This window comes from Scylla paramamosain, chromosome 1, assembly GCF_035594125.1.
Source record: "Scylla paramamosain isolate STU-SP2022 chromosome 1, ASM3559412v1, whole genome shotgun sequence".
Taxonomy (NCBI): Eukaryota; Metazoa; Arthropoda; class Malacostraca; order Decapoda; family Portunidae; genus Scylla; species Scylla paramamosain.
In genome coordinates, this window is record NC_087151.1 from 12448157 (window position 1) to 12466757 (window position 18601).

At 42.5% G+C, this 18601-nt stretch overlaps 1 protein-coding gene across 1 annotated transcript in view; it reads right to left on the bottom strand.

Moving 5' to 3' along the window:
• LOC135101699 (PH domain leucine-rich repeat-containing protein phosphatase 2-like) overlaps positions 1–13022 on the bottom strand; it is a 17544-nt gene extending 4522 nt beyond the window's left edge. Inside the window, exons 1-14 of the mRNA XM_064006025.1 lie at positions 13008–13022; positions 11822–12715; positions 11540–11670; positions 11144–11291; positions 10459–10644; positions 4104–4257; positions 3810–3870; positions 3096–3479; positions 2693–2935; positions 2085–2247; positions 1836–1966; positions 1439–1633; positions 1097–1294; positions 714–900 (exon numbers count right to left, since the gene is read on the bottom strand). Of these exons, the coding sequence (XP_063862095.1) occupies positions 714–900; positions 1097–1294; positions 1439–1633; positions 1836–1966; positions 2085–2247; positions 2693–2935; positions 3096–3479; positions 3810–3870; positions 4104–4257; positions 10459–10644; positions 11144–11291; positions 11540–11670; positions 11822–12715; positions 13008–13022 (3090 nt within the window). The remainder of the gene's footprint in view (positions 1–713; positions 901–1096; positions 1295–1438; positions 1634–1835; positions 1967–2084; positions 2248–2692; positions 2936–3095; positions 3480–3809; positions 3871–4103; positions 4258–10458; positions 10645–11143; positions 11292–11539; positions 11671–11821; positions 12716–13007) is intronic.
• Positions 13023–18601: the final 5579 nt, after the last annotated feature.

The window sequence follows — 18601 nt, forward strand, 5'->3', positions numbered from 1 at the left end:
AGCAATAACTTGATCAATTTTCCCCTACAAGAGTGTAAACCTATTAGAAGAGCAGAAAAAATACAGTGCTGTTGGCATTTCGGGCTTGAAGTCTGTTAGAGAACTTAGACCTATTTCAAAATAAAACTAACAAGAAAATTTCCAAGCACTATCTCCCCCCTCTTCCTCCTTCTGTCTTCTTTAATATCCAATTACTATCTCCCCTCTCTTTCTTTCCTCTGTCTCCTTTAATAGCTTGTAGCCCTGAATGAACCTAGAAGCTATAAAAACTATATGAAGAAAGATGCAGTGTAGTGATACAAAGTACAGTAGAATGTTGATTTAACTAAAAGTTTGGGTCCATAAGAATTTGCTCTAAATTTATTTCACACTATCAAAATATTGTTTTAATGGGAAGGTTCTTGTGGAAGGAAAACAATGCACACTAACTTCAATTCACTTAAAATAAAAATGATTTGTTTTAAACTTATTTTTGGTCTTTCTTTTAGGTACAGTTTTAAGAATATAACTTTACATCAATTCACATTAAATTGAGGTTTTTACTGTAGTATGAATTTTTTGACAAATTCCTTAAACACTTTGAGGCATAGCTGGCCATCATTGCAAAGTGAGCAAACCCATGTGTGAAAGATGCCTACTAAATTTTGGAGCTAATCTTGTGGAACATCAATTGTTAGAAAAGCATATAAGAGATGGATTTCTAAATGACCCACCAGAGACGTCCTCAAAGCAGAAGTGGTGAGAACAATAGGCTGGCCATGAACAGTAGTGACCACAGCAGACACTGGCCCATAGCAACACAGACGGAGTACTGGCCACTGTCCTGGCAGGCTGGGACTGGCCTCCAGGTGAGCAGCACACACAGCAGAGGGAAGCATGCCACCCTGCCCTCTCAACCGTCTGTGGGGCCAGGAGGAGTTTAAGTTATGCTCATTTAATTTTCCAAGCGTATATATATTTCTTAATGGTCCATACTATTTCTCAAATTATCCCTATAAATACTTGAGTTGTTATACATTCATAACAATCATCATTAACTGCTGTATTACTTGATTAATGTTGGTTTAAAATAATCAGAAAAAAATATGAGTCTTACCTGAGAGCAGTTAGAAGGGCATATTTTAGAACATAGGTATTACTATTTGAGCATGCTAGCTCTTCTTGCAGCAGGGATGGAAGGGCTGCAAGGAGGGTGCCAACACCACCCATCTCCTCACCCCCATCAGCCACTGCCACCACACCCACACTGCCAGTCCCCCCAACATCTGGCACTCGCAGCTGACCAACATTTAGGCTGAAAAATATTTAATATTAGGAACTACTAAAAATTACTTATCAGAACTATAAGTATACATATCATCTGTAATTCTGAACAGGTCATAGTAAAAATTATCCCATCTTATTAATAGCGAATTAGTAGCTATTGAATGACGCTAACCTGGAATCCCTGCCTATGGCCTCTGCAAATCCTAGAGACCATGGCAAGGTAGAAGAGGCATTCCTGTTCTCACTATTGCCTCGATGGCCCTCGCCCCTCTGCTGGCTGTGCTGGGTGATGGATGGTGGCTTGGTGAGAGGAAGTGACCGGCCTGAGCAGCTGGTTACATCCACAAGGCTTACAGCTCTTCGTGATCTGTTCAAAGTTATAAGTGATATGAGCTTAAAATGCATCCAAGTCCATCCTCACTGTCTTCATCATCATTATTTTTGAAAGGCAGGTTCCATGTTTGCAAGAGTCAGCTTAAATCACCAAGTAGCAGCTTGCCAAGTTACAAAGCTGTGTGCAACTTCTCTCTGAGTTGCTTTGCTTTCCAAGTCCTTCTCATCATACTTACTTGCACTTGGTGAACTGGTGGTGGTCCAGAGACAAAGCAGTGTTGCCTGATATATCCAGGGCCACCAGCCCAGGAGACACCACTTCCTCCAGCTCTATGTGCCCCAGCTGGCAGTGAGAAGCATCCACAACCTGGATAGGTTTGAAAGTCACAAGTTATTGTTTATGAGACTTGTACAGTAGTTTTTATAGTTCCTACAACTACTTCAGTAAGATAAGATGCAGCTGAGTGGAAGGTAAGAAGGCTCACCTTGAGTGCTGACAAATGAGCAAGGCGAGGCAAACTTTGTAGGGGATTGGAATGGACCTTCAAGACCCTCAGCCTGGAGAGACGAGACACACCCACAGGCACAGAGCACAGCTGGTTAGCGGAGAGAACTAACTCCTCCATCAGTTCCCAGGACCACACCAGCCTGTGAGAGGACACACACTCTTTAACAAGAAGTTCTCCTCCTCTGATGCTTTCATTACTTTTTGCTCAACAACTAGCCTGGTATAAATATAGTTATAATGTAATGAGGTGGCAGGATTTCAGAAGGGCTTGGCCAAAAGACAGATTGAAAAGCCAAGCAACCAGGGAATAGCTGTGTAGAAGAGTTAAAAAAAAATTAAATACAAACTACTTTGGGTCACTGTGTCACAAGGCTGTATGTGACATTATGGGATGATAATTTCAGAATGACAAAAAATTGGTGGGATTGACTGTATTAAACACACACTGATTAGTAATGATGTAGTATGGAAAAAATTCTGCATGAGAGTTTTCATTACCTAAAAAGTTGCACATAACTATGAAATATGGATATGGACTGCAAATTACCATATTTCTTCTAATCAAAATTAATAAAAATAACTTACTTATCTGGCAGACTGGTGATTCTGTTGTAAGGAGCATGAAGGATGCGTAATGCTCTACAGTGCTGCAGAGGAGAGAGGTCCCTGAGTCTATTTGCAGCAGCATACAACTCCTGAAGGGAAAGTGTGACCTTGGAGGTGCCAACATGGTCCTGGTGGGTATATATAGTCCCCTGTACTCCTTGGCCCTCTGCCAAGCCAGGCAGGACACTTAGTTGATTTTTGCTCACATTCAACACTCTAAGTCTGTTTTAGAGGGAAAAAAAATAACACCATATTATAAGTAATATATTATTCATAAGTGACAAGTAATATAGTCATCTTTGGCCTTTTATGAGGAAATTCAATTGTATTCATGAAAATTTTATCTACGTTTCTTCTAAAATTTAATAACAAAAAGAATTACCTGTTCAGCCATGAGAAAAGATTAGAGGGAAGAGCAGGTATTTTGTTGCAGTGGAGGTACAGCACCTCCAGGGAGCAACACTTTGGCTCCTCAACTGCACTGCCAGACAATCCATAGCTGTTGTCCTCCTGACAGGACCTGTGTGTGCCCCAAGTTATCTTGTTCAGAGTAGAGGCACAGCAAGCATTTTGGCAAGAAATGAGATCAGGCTGTGGCACTGGGAAAGCAGTGAGGCAGTTGTGGTGAGCAGACAGAGTGTGGAGGCGACGTAGGTGGCCCGAGGTGAGGAAGGCTGGGAGGGACGAGATCTGATTGTGACTCACATCTACCAGAGTTACTTCTGTGCTTGACACCAGCCATGGAGGGACAGCCTCTAATTGGTTTCTTGATTGGAAGAAAAGAGAAAACACAATATGCATTAAGAGCTCTAAGAGAATTCATTGTATTACTATGATCACAGTATTTTTATTCAACCAACAGTTTTCCAAACACACAAGCTGGCATCTCAGAAAACTAGAATACAGCAATCCTGTTCAGGGAATAGAATCGCAATTTCAAATTTAAAGCATACTTAAGTGAGACAGAAATGTGACAATAAGCTAATATAAAAGAAAACTATGAACTACAGTATTTGCAATCACATTCAGAAGCATTTTTTTACATCTTAGTCCCTATTTGAATACAAAATCAGAATACTACAGATGTGTGACTCACCTTGAAAGATTAAGCCTCACAAGTCCTCGTGGATGGTAACGGACCTCCAGCATTGTCAAGCCTTGAAGCAAGAACAGTTAATTGAAACAGACATATAGGAATACACTATGTATTAACACTCTGATCAAAGAAGGTAAAATACATATAAAAAGAAAACTGAAGCCTAGCAAAACACAATGGATTTCCCATAAAAAAAGCATACACACAAAGCCTGACACATAGACAGGACAAAAGAGGGCATACCTAGAATTGAAAAATCAAAATATGAAAAAAAGTAAAGGCAAGAAGACTAACGATTATTGGTGGCAGAGAGGTGGATAAGGGCGGCAGCATGCAGGGTGAGGGAGGTGAGGGCATTGTTGCAGCAGGTGAGGGAGGCGAGGGCTGAGAGGCAGGACACATCCAGGCTGGTGATGCCATTGTCACTCACATCCAGCTCTGTCACATTCTGCAGGAAAACAAACACATCTAAATGGCCAAGGAAACATTCATTTTCAATGTAGGTACTTCATATAGCTATACTGGCATATAAGAAAATACATTACATTACTCAAAATTTTAATAAGTAACTGAACACTCGTATGACCTTTACATAAGGAACAGTTTGTGCCCTATTTTTTTATGAGTTACTCTGATGTCGTTATGAGCAGATTTATTTAAAATGTGGTACTTAAATAAAATGCTAAAGTCATAATGATAGATTAATACACTAAATATTATATTGTTTAAAAAGTAAAAAAAAAAAAAAAAATACATGCAAAGATATGTTATACAGTCTCATATTCATGCAATGTCCTTACAATTCAAGAGAAATGTTAAGTCATTTTCATTTTAATAGGATACATAATGGGATGTCTGTACCTGTTCATGCAATGGACCAAGGGGATTTGAAAGTTATGTAGTATGTGATGCAATTATGAAGTCCACTCAAGTTTCTGAAAGCATCTTTAAACAATTTCTCTTTATTTTATTATTGCAACTGAGCCTCCTCAGGCTTGGCCTTCGTATGTACTGTGTTGCTGCTGTGACTCATGCTCTCTCCTCCATGTATGGGGCTTCCAGGATGTGTATCACCTTTCAATGAAGCGGCTAGGGAAAACTATTCAATAATTCATACTGTACTTCATCTCATAATCTGAACTGGAAAGGCGGCAACATCACTATCACTTTCTAAAAACTGCATGATATTGTTCACTTGACATAATCCATCACAAAAAATTTGCGTCTAGTACACTCAGCTGCATTCTAAGTTCAGCAGTATTCCATGAGATATGCATACTACCCATTAACATTGTTTTTGTTTGGATGCTAGCATACAAGTAAAATAAACGACAAATTATCATCTAAAAATTCCCTAATCTACTGAATTTATTACATATTTATATATTTATTTACTATTTATTTATTATTTTGTTTTATTTATTCATTTATCTATTTTCATTTATTATTATTATTATTATTATTATTATTATTATTATTGTTGTTGTTTTATTTTTATTTATTTATTTTTTTCAATTAATTTCCCAGATGAGCGCCACAAGATTTCACTGCTGCGGCACCAAAACTTCTCGTGACATTCTCCAATACCTTCCCGTGTTAATATGACGTCAAACTTTCACTCAAATCAATCAGCCATTTCTCACGATATCAAACTATGGGAGAGGAAAGAGAGTAATTATTATAGAGATAAGGCAACGTGAGGAAAGCAACAAAAGGATGGTAGAGAGGAATAGATAGATAAATAGATAAACTGACTGACTGATAGGTACGTAGATAGATAGATGGAAAGGTAGACAGATGTTGACTTCAGAATATCATTACAAATACGACCCTTAGTGTTTATACTCTATAACATTATCCGAGAAACTTCTGTATACAAACCTGGAAGTGAGCCTTGTCAAGCACTACACTTCTATGCTTGAGTGGCTCCTGCTGGAGGGCTGTGCTGGCACCATCACGAGGGGGAATCAAGGTGAGGCGGAGGAGAACCTGACGGCCCTTATCTCTCACCCTTAGAACTCTCAATACTTCCTCCATCATCTCCCTGTCACACTCCCCGTCTTTTCTGATCACTGTACCTATTACTGTTTCGTTCTTTTCCCTCATACTGCATCCATTCTTCCTCTTTCCTCTTTCTAGCTTCTGCAACATCATCTTGTCATTCTCCCCGTCTTTTCTGATCACTGCACCCACTTCTGTTTCACTCTTTTTCCCTCGTACTGCATTCATTTTCCCTCTCATTTTTGTACCTTCTGAATCGTCTCTGTCACACGCCCTGTCTTTTCCGATTACAGCTCCTACTAGTACAACCCATAGCGAGGATACTTCTTGAGCTACTACATTTCACATATTCACAATTGCCACAGAAGTATACATTAATGGCATTTCAGTTTACTTTCTCACACTCGATTCGAACCATACATCTGAGAATGCACACATAAGATAATAACACGAGAGAGAGAGAGAGAGAGAGCAGAGGTGACAAGGAACACTAGGCGACCCGCGCGTCAAACATCACCTCAACACTAACAGACTGTGACTTTTGCACTTTGTTTCCACCACTCCCGCTATTTTCCGCCTCACATGTCCTGAGAGAGAGAGAGAGAGAGAGAGAGAGAGAGAGAGAGAGAGAGAGAGAGAATGAGTAGGGGGGAGGAGGTGGCAGGAAGAAAACAAATGCAGGAAGGGTAACGTATTACGAGAAAGTATGACCCAGTTCGCAGTGTCCCCTGTTGGTAATAGTAGTAACGACAAAAGTGTGAGGAAGTTGGAAGGAATTTAACTTTTTTTTTCCTTGCTTCTTTACACACACTCTCTCTCTCTCTCTCTCTCTCTGTGCCGGTATGCAGCTCGGACACACACACACACACACACACACACACACATTCTTGCTGCTTTGATAGTGACATCAACATCTCAACACACACACACACACACATCCCACCAGACACGATCCATTGAGAGAGAGAGAGAGAGAGAGAGAGAGAGAGAGGAGAAAAACTGGACACATCTTTGGCATTGTGTGATACTACTCTGCCCATCTATATAACGTCTTTTACGACTCTCTCACTTTCTCTATTTTTTCTTGCTTTATATGAGGTTTATATGCGTCTCTATGATGGCAGATGGCAAGTTGTCTGTGTTCGGAAACTACCATGTGTAAATCAACTGAGCCTTTTACTGTCTTCTTATCTTCTTACGTGTTTATGTCTTATCTTCTTACGTGTTTATGTTCTTGTTGTGACCGTAGCGTTTAATGGAAGAGCTATACTGGTATGTGTGTGTGTGTGTGTGTGTGTGTGGATGAGTGGGTGGGTGCCCTGGTTGCTGAGTTGCCTTCAATCCGCCAGTTAATAAATAATGGCGATGTTTTTGTTATTATTATGGTTATACTTTTGTTACTTTTACATCCCCCTTCACCACCATTTATCCATATGATCGGAATCACAAATATAGGAAGGATGAGACATGTTGATCTAAGCTGATTATATTTATGCAGCTCACATTAATATAAAGCAAAAACCTAGTAGGTAGTCGTAATTTCTCAGTTTCTTTCAACCAAGCAAAACTCATCCCACGAATAAAGATTCCTTCATGAAAACTGAACTCGTAATTATTCCCCGTTATGAAAAAAAAAAAAAACCTAATCTAGCCTGCAAAAAAGTATATATATTTTTTCAGAGTATTTATTTGCCGGGAAATTTTGTGTGAGAGTTATGTTCATTGGGGGAATTTACTTTTGTGGAAGGATTGAACGAGTTAACGGTAACTGGGTTTGGTATAGGAGAGATTTCGATCAGCTGTCTATTATTACCTCACACACACACACACACACACACACACACACACCGCCGCCCAAGCATCTCCCTCCCGAGTAGCTGACGTGGATCGCTTGTTATTATTGGTAACGGTGATTAAATTGACATTTTCGAGAGCTTCTGCCGCTGGTTTGCTCTCTCTCTCTCTCTCTCTCTCTCTCTCTCTCTCTCTCTCTCTCTCTCATTTTCTTCTCCCCTCTTCCTCCTCCTCTCCCGTTACAAGCTAAGCATCCTGTCACTATCCCGGAAAAAAAATAAAGAAAACGAAAACTAATGCTGATAATGTCAAAAGAATGCAGGGGAGAGAGAGAGAGAGAGAGAGAGAGAGAGAGAGAGAGAGAGAGAGAGAGAGAGACGGAAGGGCGGGTCTCTCTTAGTGATGGCAAGACGCCTGTGTCGTGTCAACCTTTCCGTCTCTTCCTCTCCTTTCCCCCCAGCCCCCTTCATTCCTCCCGTTAGGTAAGTATACTCTCTCTCTCTCTCTCTCTCTCTCTCTCTCTCTCTCTCTCTCTCTCTCTCTCTCTCTCTCTCTCTTTCTTTTTTTCCCTTGTTTCCCTTCATTCTTTTTCTCTTCCTGATTATTCTTTCCAGCTTTTCACTTTTCTTTCCCTCTCTTTTATTTTTTTTCAAATTCATTCTTCCTTCTCTGTCCCTTTTCCCTCTTCTTTTTTGTTTTATTATTATTATTATTATTATTATTATTATTATTATTATTATTATTATTATTATTATTATTATTACTATTTCCGCGTGTCTTACTCTTTTCACCTTTTCATCTTATTTCCTTCATTCTTAACCTTCCTTCCTTTCACTCTTTCCCTCCTTATAATTCCACGCCTCTCCTTTCCACTATTTTTCTTTTCTTTCTCTCTCTTTGCATTTCCATCTTCCCCCTCCATCTCTTTTCTTTCGTCATGCTCATTTCTTCCTTTCTCCATTTCAACCCGTCTTTTTCCCTTCACTCCTTACCGCTTTCGTTTCTTCAATTTCCCCGTTTCTCTCTTCCTGGTGCTTCTATTTACGTTTACACCTCTTCTCTTCGCTTTTCTTCGCTTCTTTTCTCTTCTTTTCTCTTTTTTTATGTCTCACACTTTTATTTCCTCCTCTCCCTTTTTTCCCGTCTATTTTTTCCCTTTCTCTCATGCGTTGTTATTTATTACTCCTATCACCTGCTACTTATTCTTTTCTCCCTCCTTTTTTTTTCTTCTCTCTCTCTCTCTCTCTCTCTCTCTCTCTCTCTCTCTCTCTCTCTCTCTCTCTCTCTCTCTCTCTCTCCGTCTCCCTAATTTACTACTACTACTATTACAACAACAACAACAACAACAACAACAACAACTACTACTACTACTACTACTACTACTACTACTACTACTACTACTACTACTACTTACTGGTCTATGCAGCTAACACGGGAGTCAGTCACCTCCACGTGTGTGTGTGTTTGTGTGTGTGTGTGTTCCTTTGGCAAGATACCGTCAGACCACCACCATTGCCACCGTCACCACCATCACAACCACCACCCGGGCACGTGGAAATATCTCATGATCATCTCTCTCTCTCTCTCTCTCTCTCTCTCTCTCTCTCTCTCTCTTGACGCTTCGTGATAGGAAATGCCTCATTCTTTTTTTCTTTTTTTCAGAGATGGTAATATTTGCGTGCGTATATGTAAATTTTACTATCTTCGTTCATCACCACAAGTAGTAGTAGTAGTAGTAGTAGTAGTAGGGAGGTGGGGGAAGAGATAGAAGAAAACAAGAATAAACGTATAGACCTGAAGTTGATAAAAGGAAACCTGATATAAAAAGGGAGGAGGAGGAGGAGGAGGAGGAGGAGGAGGAGGAGGAGGAGGAGACATAGGAAAAGAAGAAGAAACACGTATGGATGAGCAAAGGAAGACGAGAAGAATAAAATACAAGAGAAAAGGGGACAGAAGTATGTGGAAGAGGACTATGAGAACAAGGAGGGAAAGGAGGAAGAGGAGGATATGCAGAAGAAAGAGTATATATGGATGAGCAAAGGAGAAGTCACAGAAAAAATAGGGTACAGGAAGATGAGGAAGAGGAGATGATGAAAGAGAGGAAGGAGGATGGGGAGGGTGGGGAGGATGGATGGATGGATGGATGGGTGGACGAGCGAGTCAAAACCTGCTCCGGGAGACGAGTAATAGGTGGTGAAAGGTAACATGTTGCCTCACCTCTCCTCTCATCACTTGGCACTTAGAGGTGGGAACTCTATCGGGAGGACCTAACCTTCCTTCCACACACACACACACACACACACACACACACACACACACACACACACACACACACACACACACACACACACACACACACAAGGTGACGAGGGACTCTGATAGCACTGCTCGCCATACATACACGTACATTGCCATGTTACCTCTGCAGGTGACGTGAAGCAGGCAACCCGCACACGCCTCACGAGGGATCCCCACTACTGCTGCAGCATCCGGGGTCACCAGAGGCCACCTGTGCATCCCCCCCCCTCCTCTTTTCTTGCAGCACCCCCTCCCACCCCCTTCTGGCCCCCTGAGGAAATGGAAAAGGTTCCTACACGCAACCTTAGGAACTCCCTGCACAGCCCATATTCTGAAACAATCATTCACTGTTCCTTTAGTGCTTTCAAAAGGCTCTAATTGAAGTGGCATGGGTTTTAAAGGGTGTTTATAAGATTCTAGTGACAGATCAACAAGATTTCTACATCATTAACAAGAGAAACACACGTGAGAAACAGAGTAACCGTCTCTGTGGCCTTTGTAAATAGTCGCGGTGTGGGAACAAAGCGTTTCTGAATACGAGCCTATATAGACTGACCTGGATGCTGGCGAGGGTGACGGGCCCCGTGAGGCTGTTGAGGCGCAGGTTGAGGGCGAGAGGGCGGGAGTCGCGCGGGGCGTCTTGTGGGTCGTCCACCTCGGCAGCGGGGGAGGCGAGGGCGGCGGGGTTGGTCTGCGCCCTCCTCACACCCGCCTCGACCCCTACCCGGTTCTCAGACAAGTCCTGCGGCCAAAGTTTCCGGTCAACACTCGGGCGGGCTGGCTAACGCGGCACGCCTGTGTGTGTGTGTGTGTGTGTGTGTGTGTGTGTGTGTGTGTGTGTGCGCGCGCTTGTGTGTGTGTGTGTGTGTGTGTGTGTGTGTGTGTGTGTGTGTGTTATGAATAACTATCCGTAAAGTTCAACAAACAGATCAATATATCATTCGATCGGTACAAGTAGATAACTAAGTGGATGAAGATAGATAAGAATATATATATATATATATATATATATATATATATATATATATATATATATATATATATATATATATATATATATATATATATATATATATATATATATATATATATATAGAGAGAGAGAGAGAGAGAGAGAGAGAGAGAGAGAGAGAGAGAGAGAGAGAGAGAGAGAGAGAGAGAGAGAGAGAGAGAGAGAGAGACCCTAGTAATGTATTAATGTAGGCAAGGCGTGTGATGGCTGGGGCGTGGCGGCCACTCACCAGGGTGCGGAGGGCCTCCATGGCAGCCACTTCGGGCGCCGCCTCTATCCTGTTGTGGGCGGCTCGCAGGTGGGTCAGCGCGGGTAGGCGGCACACCCCCACGCCCAGCTCCACCAGATGGTTGAAGGACACGTTCAGCTCAACCAACCTGGAGGGACAAAAGTTGTCACAGCGCCACTCACAAAGGTTACTCGTCCACAGTAGCGGGTATCAGTGGTAAGGACAGGGTGGGGGAGGGTCTGTGGGTGACTCACGCTCAGTAACAGACACCGCGATGAGTGACCTCGGGCAGTGTTCGTGCATGGCTGAGGTGTGGGGGAGGAGGAGGAGGAGGCAGGGTATTGGAGTTCTCAGCAAAACACCTGTTGAGCTTCAAAGTGAGGGAGGGTGACGCACCTGGCGAGAGAGTGGAGAGCATGGGGGAGAACACACAGCAGGTTGTGAGCCAGGGAGAGGCGAGCCAGGCGAGGCAGACCCAGGAGACAGGAGGGGAATTCCAGCAATTTGTTCCTGTCCAGCACCACCGTCTGTGTCACCGGCGGGGGAACAGTGGCTGGGTTACTGTCATTACACACCGATACCCGAACTTTGGTTAACAATTATCTGTTATTACTTACTATTACTTAAGATTATTGCCACATCATGTATCAAAGATGATGAAGAGGTAAAGGCACATACCTGGAGCTGCTGGAAATGCCTCAGCTGGTGGAGGGCGCCGAGATTCCTGGCAGGGGCCGTCCACACCTCGCCTGCGGCCGTCACCTCCCCTCCTTCCTCGGACGCGTTGTCACTCTCGTCAACGCCGGATGAGCTGCTGTCCTCATAGCTGCCCCGCTCCCCCTTCTCCTTGTGGCTGTCCAGCCCCTCACTCCTGTTTCTAGTGGCGGCAGTGGTGCGGCTGCTGCTGCTGCTGGACACCTCGTCAAGGAAGGGCTGGCTTGTGGCAGGAGGGTATGGTGGGGGAGGCGTCAGGGATGGGACGCAAAGTCTGGCAGACGCATCCTTCCTGGAGCCTGTGTCTCGTGGCAGGTGCGAGGACTCTAACAGCTGGATGTAGGCTGGTCTGGGCTGTGCCTCCTTGACAGCGAAGCCTTCGCTCAAGACTTTCCGCTGACGTAGCTTTTCCTGAAGTTCGTCTGCGAAGCTGCACAGCACCGCGGGTGTCTTGCGGGGCACGCTCTCTGGGTCACTTCTCTGGGACTCCTCTTCCACTGGATCTGAGGGGACGCCCGAGTCGCCGCTCAGTCCATCCTCCTCGCCAGCCCTTCCGCGAGCACCGCCAGCTGGGTTGTTGCAGTCATGGTCGTTGGCAGAAGGTCTCGATCTAGCCCAGGTCTCTGGCGTCTCCCGGCATTCAGCAGGTATCAAGCGACGCCTGCGGTCTCTTCTTTTTCTGCCGTGACCTCTGTGTCGCCTCCTGGCTGAGGCGGCGGCGGCGGAGGGTGTCGGGGCGAGGAGGTTGTGAGAGAGATTAATGCTGGTGAGGTGGAGGCTGGAGAAGAGGGAGGTGGGGAGCTGCTCTAAGTGCCGCCCTGACAGATCCACCTCAGCCGCAACGAGCCCCACACAACCCTGCGGGAAAAAGAAACACTTCAGAGCCTCGCGCTATCAGAGGAACACTGCTGCTAAACACGGTGCAATGGACTATTACAGGCAGATTGCGTAGACCCGACAGAGATACCAAGGGAAAGTATAATGCAATGGACAATGGACAGAAATGGATACACACACACACACACACACACACACACACACACACACACACGAAAAAAAAATGTCGCTGTATAAGGCCACCGTCATTCTATCAATTTTTTGGCCGCCCTCTTTACAATAACCAGCTGCCACCTCACACATTTTTACCTACCACACAGCTATCCATTACGGGGAGAGAATGTGCTCATAAGAAATGGATGGAATAGATCAACTGAGTGTGGCATGCGGGAGAGTTGGAAGCCTTGATCACCGATATGATGTGAAAGTTTATGTTGCAAATGCTCCAGCTGACACTCCTAAGAACATAAGGGAAGCTGCAAGAAGCCATCAGGTCTACACATGGCAGTCCATCTGTGAAGCATACCTCTCCATGTCCATCTATCATCCCCATCCAGTCACACATTCTCACTTCATTCTCAAAACAGTTTCTGACTTACGTATTTCCATGAATAAAATCTCAATAACGTAATATTCGGGTTACAGGAGGTATGGGAGACGAAAGTAAATTCCATAGCAATCCAAAGACTGCTTTAGATATTTCACTCACAACTCACTCACTCCCCAACAAACATAAGCGCCACGTATGTATGATGACCATCAGAAATCCTTCCAAAAGAGTGGTAGACGAATGGGATGGACTTAGTAATCAAGTTAATGATGCAGTCCATAGGGAACTTTAAAAGAAGACTAGACAAATCTATGGACGGGGATGGTAGGTGTAAATAGGAAAGTATGTATCATAAAAAGATGTTGCCACGTGTACACTTGATGGATTTCTTGCAGCCTCCTTTAAATTCTTACGCTCGTGTGTATCATCACAGTAGAACGCACAACGATAATACCAGCAATCACATAAATAGAGAAAGAGATAAGGAGGAAGATGACGACGACAGGAATAAGGACAAGGACGAGGACGAGGACAAGAAACACGTGTATAGGAGAAAGAATGAGGACGACAACGAGAACAGAGTGGTGTATTGGTGCGTGGAAGAGGTGACCGACGTACTGACAAGAACGACAAGAAGGACTAGGAACGTGAACGCGAAGAAAGTAGAGAAGAGAAACAGGAGAGGAAAAATAGAAACTGAAAGAAAAGAGAGAAAAAAGAAAGATGAAAACTCACCGTGTTTTTAAGGATGCCCCGCTTGGATCCTCGGCGTGAGTGTTCCATGGCAGCACACACACACACACACACACACACACACACACACACACACACACGAGAGACACGTCAGTAAGCCCAACGACACGGGGAATATTCAAGTAACATTTTCTTTTTCCTTTTTTCCCAATGTTTTTTTTTTTCTCGTAAGTTGACAAAAATATATATACACACACGAAGTCTCTCTCTCTCTCTCTCTCTCTCTCTCTCTCTCTCTCTCTCTCTCTCTCTCTCTCTCTCTCTCTCTGGCGCCACCCACAATATCCTAGTAGTGCTCACAGCGGATGCTCACTGCTCACTGCATTAACATAGTGGTGGTGGTGGTGGTGGCAGCAATGAACACAAGCGGGGCGTGAACACCTGCCTGGCACCACACCCTCTCCTCGCTCCTCTTCCATACGTATCTCCAGTCATTGTCTCTACTCCACCCCATCCCATCCCATCCCTCCCTTTCCCTTCCTTATTTCACTCCAATTGTCTGCTCTTATTCTTCACTTACCTTCTTCGGATTCATCGTCTTACACCTTTACACCTTTTTCTTTCTTTTTTTTTTTTTTTTTTAAGGTTTTCTGCGTCGTCATCTTTCTTTTCTACAGTGTGTGTCAGAAGTTACACAAGTATAGAGCTTTACTGTTGGTTTGGATAAAACGTTGGGAGGGATAATCCACCAATTTCATTAGGAATCCATTTTTTTTTCATTTGTTATTTTCTAATTTTTTTTTTTTTAATTCTCTCTCTATTTCTTTTTTTTTTTTTTCTAATTATGTGAGCATCCCTCCACCTCTCCTCTTCTCCCCTCCACTCTCTCTCTCTCTCTCTCTCTCTCTCTCTCTCTCTCTCTCTCTCTCTCTCTCTCTCTCTCTCTCTCTCTCTCTCTCTCTCTCCGTCTTACTTAATATGGCGTACAAGAATTTACTTATTTATTACATGAACATAAAAACGCTCCTAAGATTACCGTGAGTCATACTAACGCGCACGCACGAGCACGAGCACACACACACACACACACACACACACACACACACACACACACACACACACACACACACGTGCTAGTGATATGTGAGGGAACAGGAGGAGGAGGAGGAGGAGGAGGAGGAGGAGGAGGAGGAGGAGGGGATGGTGGTGGTGAATGAGGTGTGACGGCAAAAAAGGAGGGTGTGTGATGGTGTGACACAAGCAGCACTGCGTCACCAGGGTTACAGGTTACCACGAGTCATCCTTGTCATCCTCTTTCCTTTCCTGCCCTTTCACTCATTTCGTTCACCCTTATTCTCTCTTCCATTCTCCTTTTCTCTATTCCAGTCCTTTACTTGGTCGTCTCTTGTTTACAGCTTAAAGTTTTTTTTTTTCTCTTTTTATAAGTGTATTTCCTCTTTCTTCACTTCCCTCTTCTTTTTTCCTTCTTTCACACATTTCTTATCAGTCGTCTTCCATTCGTATTCATCCTCCTTTTCTCTTTTGCAATCTGTTTTATTTTTTCCTAATATGTTTATCCTTTTTTCTCTTTTCTTTCTTTTTTTATTTGTCATTTTTCGTTTCCATCCTCCTCCTCTCTCTCTCTCTCTCTCTCTCTCTCTCTCTCTCTCTCTCTCTCTCTCTCTCTCTCTCTCTCTCTCTCTCTCTCTCTCTCTCTCTCTCTCTCTGTGTGTGTGTGTGTGTGTGTGTGTGTGTGTGTGTGTGTGTGTGTGTGTTTAATTCATTTTGTTTCCCTCTACTTTATCTCTTCTCTCATTCATCAATATTCTTCTGTAACTCTGCCTTCCTTTTTCTCTCTTTCCGCTCCACTTTTTTTTTCTCTTCACTCGTCTATTTGCATATTTTTCTCTTTTCCTACTTTTCTTCCTCTTTTCTCTTCTGCTTTTCTCTCTCTCTTCTCATAAATTTTGTCTTTCTTCTACTCATTCTTTTTATCTTCCTGATCCTCATCTCTATTATTCATGTTTCCCTCTATCTTCATCTTTCCCCTTTTTTTCCATTTACCTTCTTTGTTTCTCTTAATTTATCCCATTCTTATATTTTTTTTCTTTTTTTCTCTCCCTTCTTCATATTTCTATCATCATATTCATTCATCTCCTCTATCTTTCCACTTCATTTTCTTCTCCTATCGCTTCTTAACTCTTTTCTCTCATTTTCAATTAATTCTCTTACGTTTCATTTTTTCTTATGCTTACTCTTCTTTCCCTCCTTTTTTTCCTTCTATTCCATTCCCTATCCACTGTCCACTTGCTTCTTGTGTAAATTAATCTCTTCCTTCTCTTTCTTCCCCCCACTCAAATCCATTTCCACTCTTACATCTTTCTATTTTCTTATATCCCTCTTATTTCTTCTTAACTATTCTATCCCCTTTCGTGTTGTTCCTTTTCCTTCACCTTTACCCCTGCCTCTTTCATTTCCTTTCGCTCTCTTTCTTTTTCTTTCCCTTGCTTGGCTTCGTATTCTCTTCCTCCTTTACGACTTAACTTGTCCCACGCCCCGTCCTTCCTGGCTCTCGATTCTCTTTAAGGCAAGCACGGGTGGCTTCTTACAGTTTGGCCCTACATGGGGAGGGAATGAGTTGCCTCCTCCTATGGCAAATACGTAAGCTTTTCTTCACGTGTCTTATGGTACCGCAGAGAAGGAAAGGTTGTGGTGTTGGTGAAATACGTGAATAATGTTTACGTGAATGAATGTTTATGTAGTAGATAGAATAAAGATGCGGGATAGATAGATAGGTAGATAGGTAGATAGACAGATAGATGGATGGGTAGGTATGCAGGTAAACAGGCAGATAAAAAGAAAAAAAAATCTCTTTACGCCGTTACCGCTTCTGCTACCAAACAAACCAGTAATTGAACATAAAGGAAACAAGCAATCACCGACCTCCTTCCTTCCTTCCCTTCCTCTTTCCTTCCTTCCTTCTTTCCTTCTGTGCTGTGGTTTTGCAACGAGAAAGTAATCAGTTCATCAGTCTATCAATCAATCAATCAATTTCCGAGTGAGATTAATTCAGCACACCATTTATTTCCCCTTTTCCCTTTCCTTCCCCTCATCAAATCACTACCCTTCCATATCTTGCGTTCTCCCTTTCCTTCCCCTTCCTCCCCTCTCTCCCTCTCCCACACTTCTTTGTAACAATTTTCTTATTTTCTTTCCTCCCATTCCTCCATTTCCTTCCCTTACCAACTCGTTATATATCCTTATGTACCTCGCCCTCTCCTCTTCCCTCTCCCTGGTTCCCTTGTCCCTTCCCCCCCCGTGTCTTCTCCCCTTCCCTCTCACTAGTTCTCTTTCTCCCCCTCCCCCTCCCCACACACAAGCCAATTTACGGCAAAGACCAATAAGGCACCGCCACCCACCACCAATGAGACGCAGTGATTTGTGTCTCTGAATAAATGAATAAATTAAAGCGAACCAAAAAGTTATTGTGTGAGTGAGTGTGTGTGTGTGTTGTGTGTGTGTGTGTGTGTGTGTGTGTGTGTGTGTGTGTGTGTGTGTGTGTGTGTACTATTTCTGCACATCTCCCCTTATATAGTTTAAGTTTTCCGTTTCTTTCTTTTTCTTTCTTTCTTTCCTCCTTGTCTCTTTTTTCACTTCTTATTTGTCTTCTTATTTCTTCTTATTATTCTTTTAACCCAGGCTCGAAGACAAATATTTGGAGAAAAAAAAAAAAGGAAACGCGATTATAGAATTTTAATACATTTCTTTGTAGTGCAGTTTATTAAACTCCAGCTTGAATTGTAACGTTAATCTCTCCACTGCTACACGACATTTTCCACTGTCATTTACAACTTTCTGGACACTTGGTTTTGTACTACAGTTCCTTAAATAGCTCTGTAGCGGAGGAAAGATGAGAATATCCTCTGACTCTCTCTCTCTGTCTTTGTCTCTGTGTCCATGCAAGGTTTTTTACAGTGATCTGAGTGTTGGGAAGAGACGGCTATCGGGGTGAAAGGATATAATTAGCTTAACGAGTCCAGTTATTATTATTGTTAGTATTGACTCATTTATTTGTTTATTTATGTATTTATTTATTTATTTATTTTTATTTATTTATTTATTTATTTATTTTTGTTTTTTAGTCGAGAGGAATCAAGTAATGTTTTTTTCTGTTATTTCCTGTCTCAGTTGTTCTCACAGTCCGTCGACACATGTTTCAAACTAATAATATTAACTTGAATTCCTTTTTTCCCTTATCAATTTGTGTATTCTTCTATGGTATGATTTTTTCCTCTTATGAATACATTAACATTTATAATTCCATGCAATGATTTTATTATTTTTCTTTATTATCTCAACTTGTTTTCACGCATTTAATTACAAGCATATATTTTTTATAACTTTACCATACGATTTCCTAAGGCGCTGCTTCTGTTGAACTTCTGTCTAACAATACATGGCTTCATTTGCAATGCTAAACGAGGTTGTCGCTTCCTAAGGCACTGCTGTACTTCCAGGTATGAGAGTTTGACGTAATCAGGACGGGACAAGAAATAGTAAAGGTTCAAGCTTGATAAAGTTAGATTTTATAAAGAGATTATCTTATTTGCAATGTTACACGAGGTTGTGATTTCTTAAGACACTACTGTTCTGTCTGAGTAACC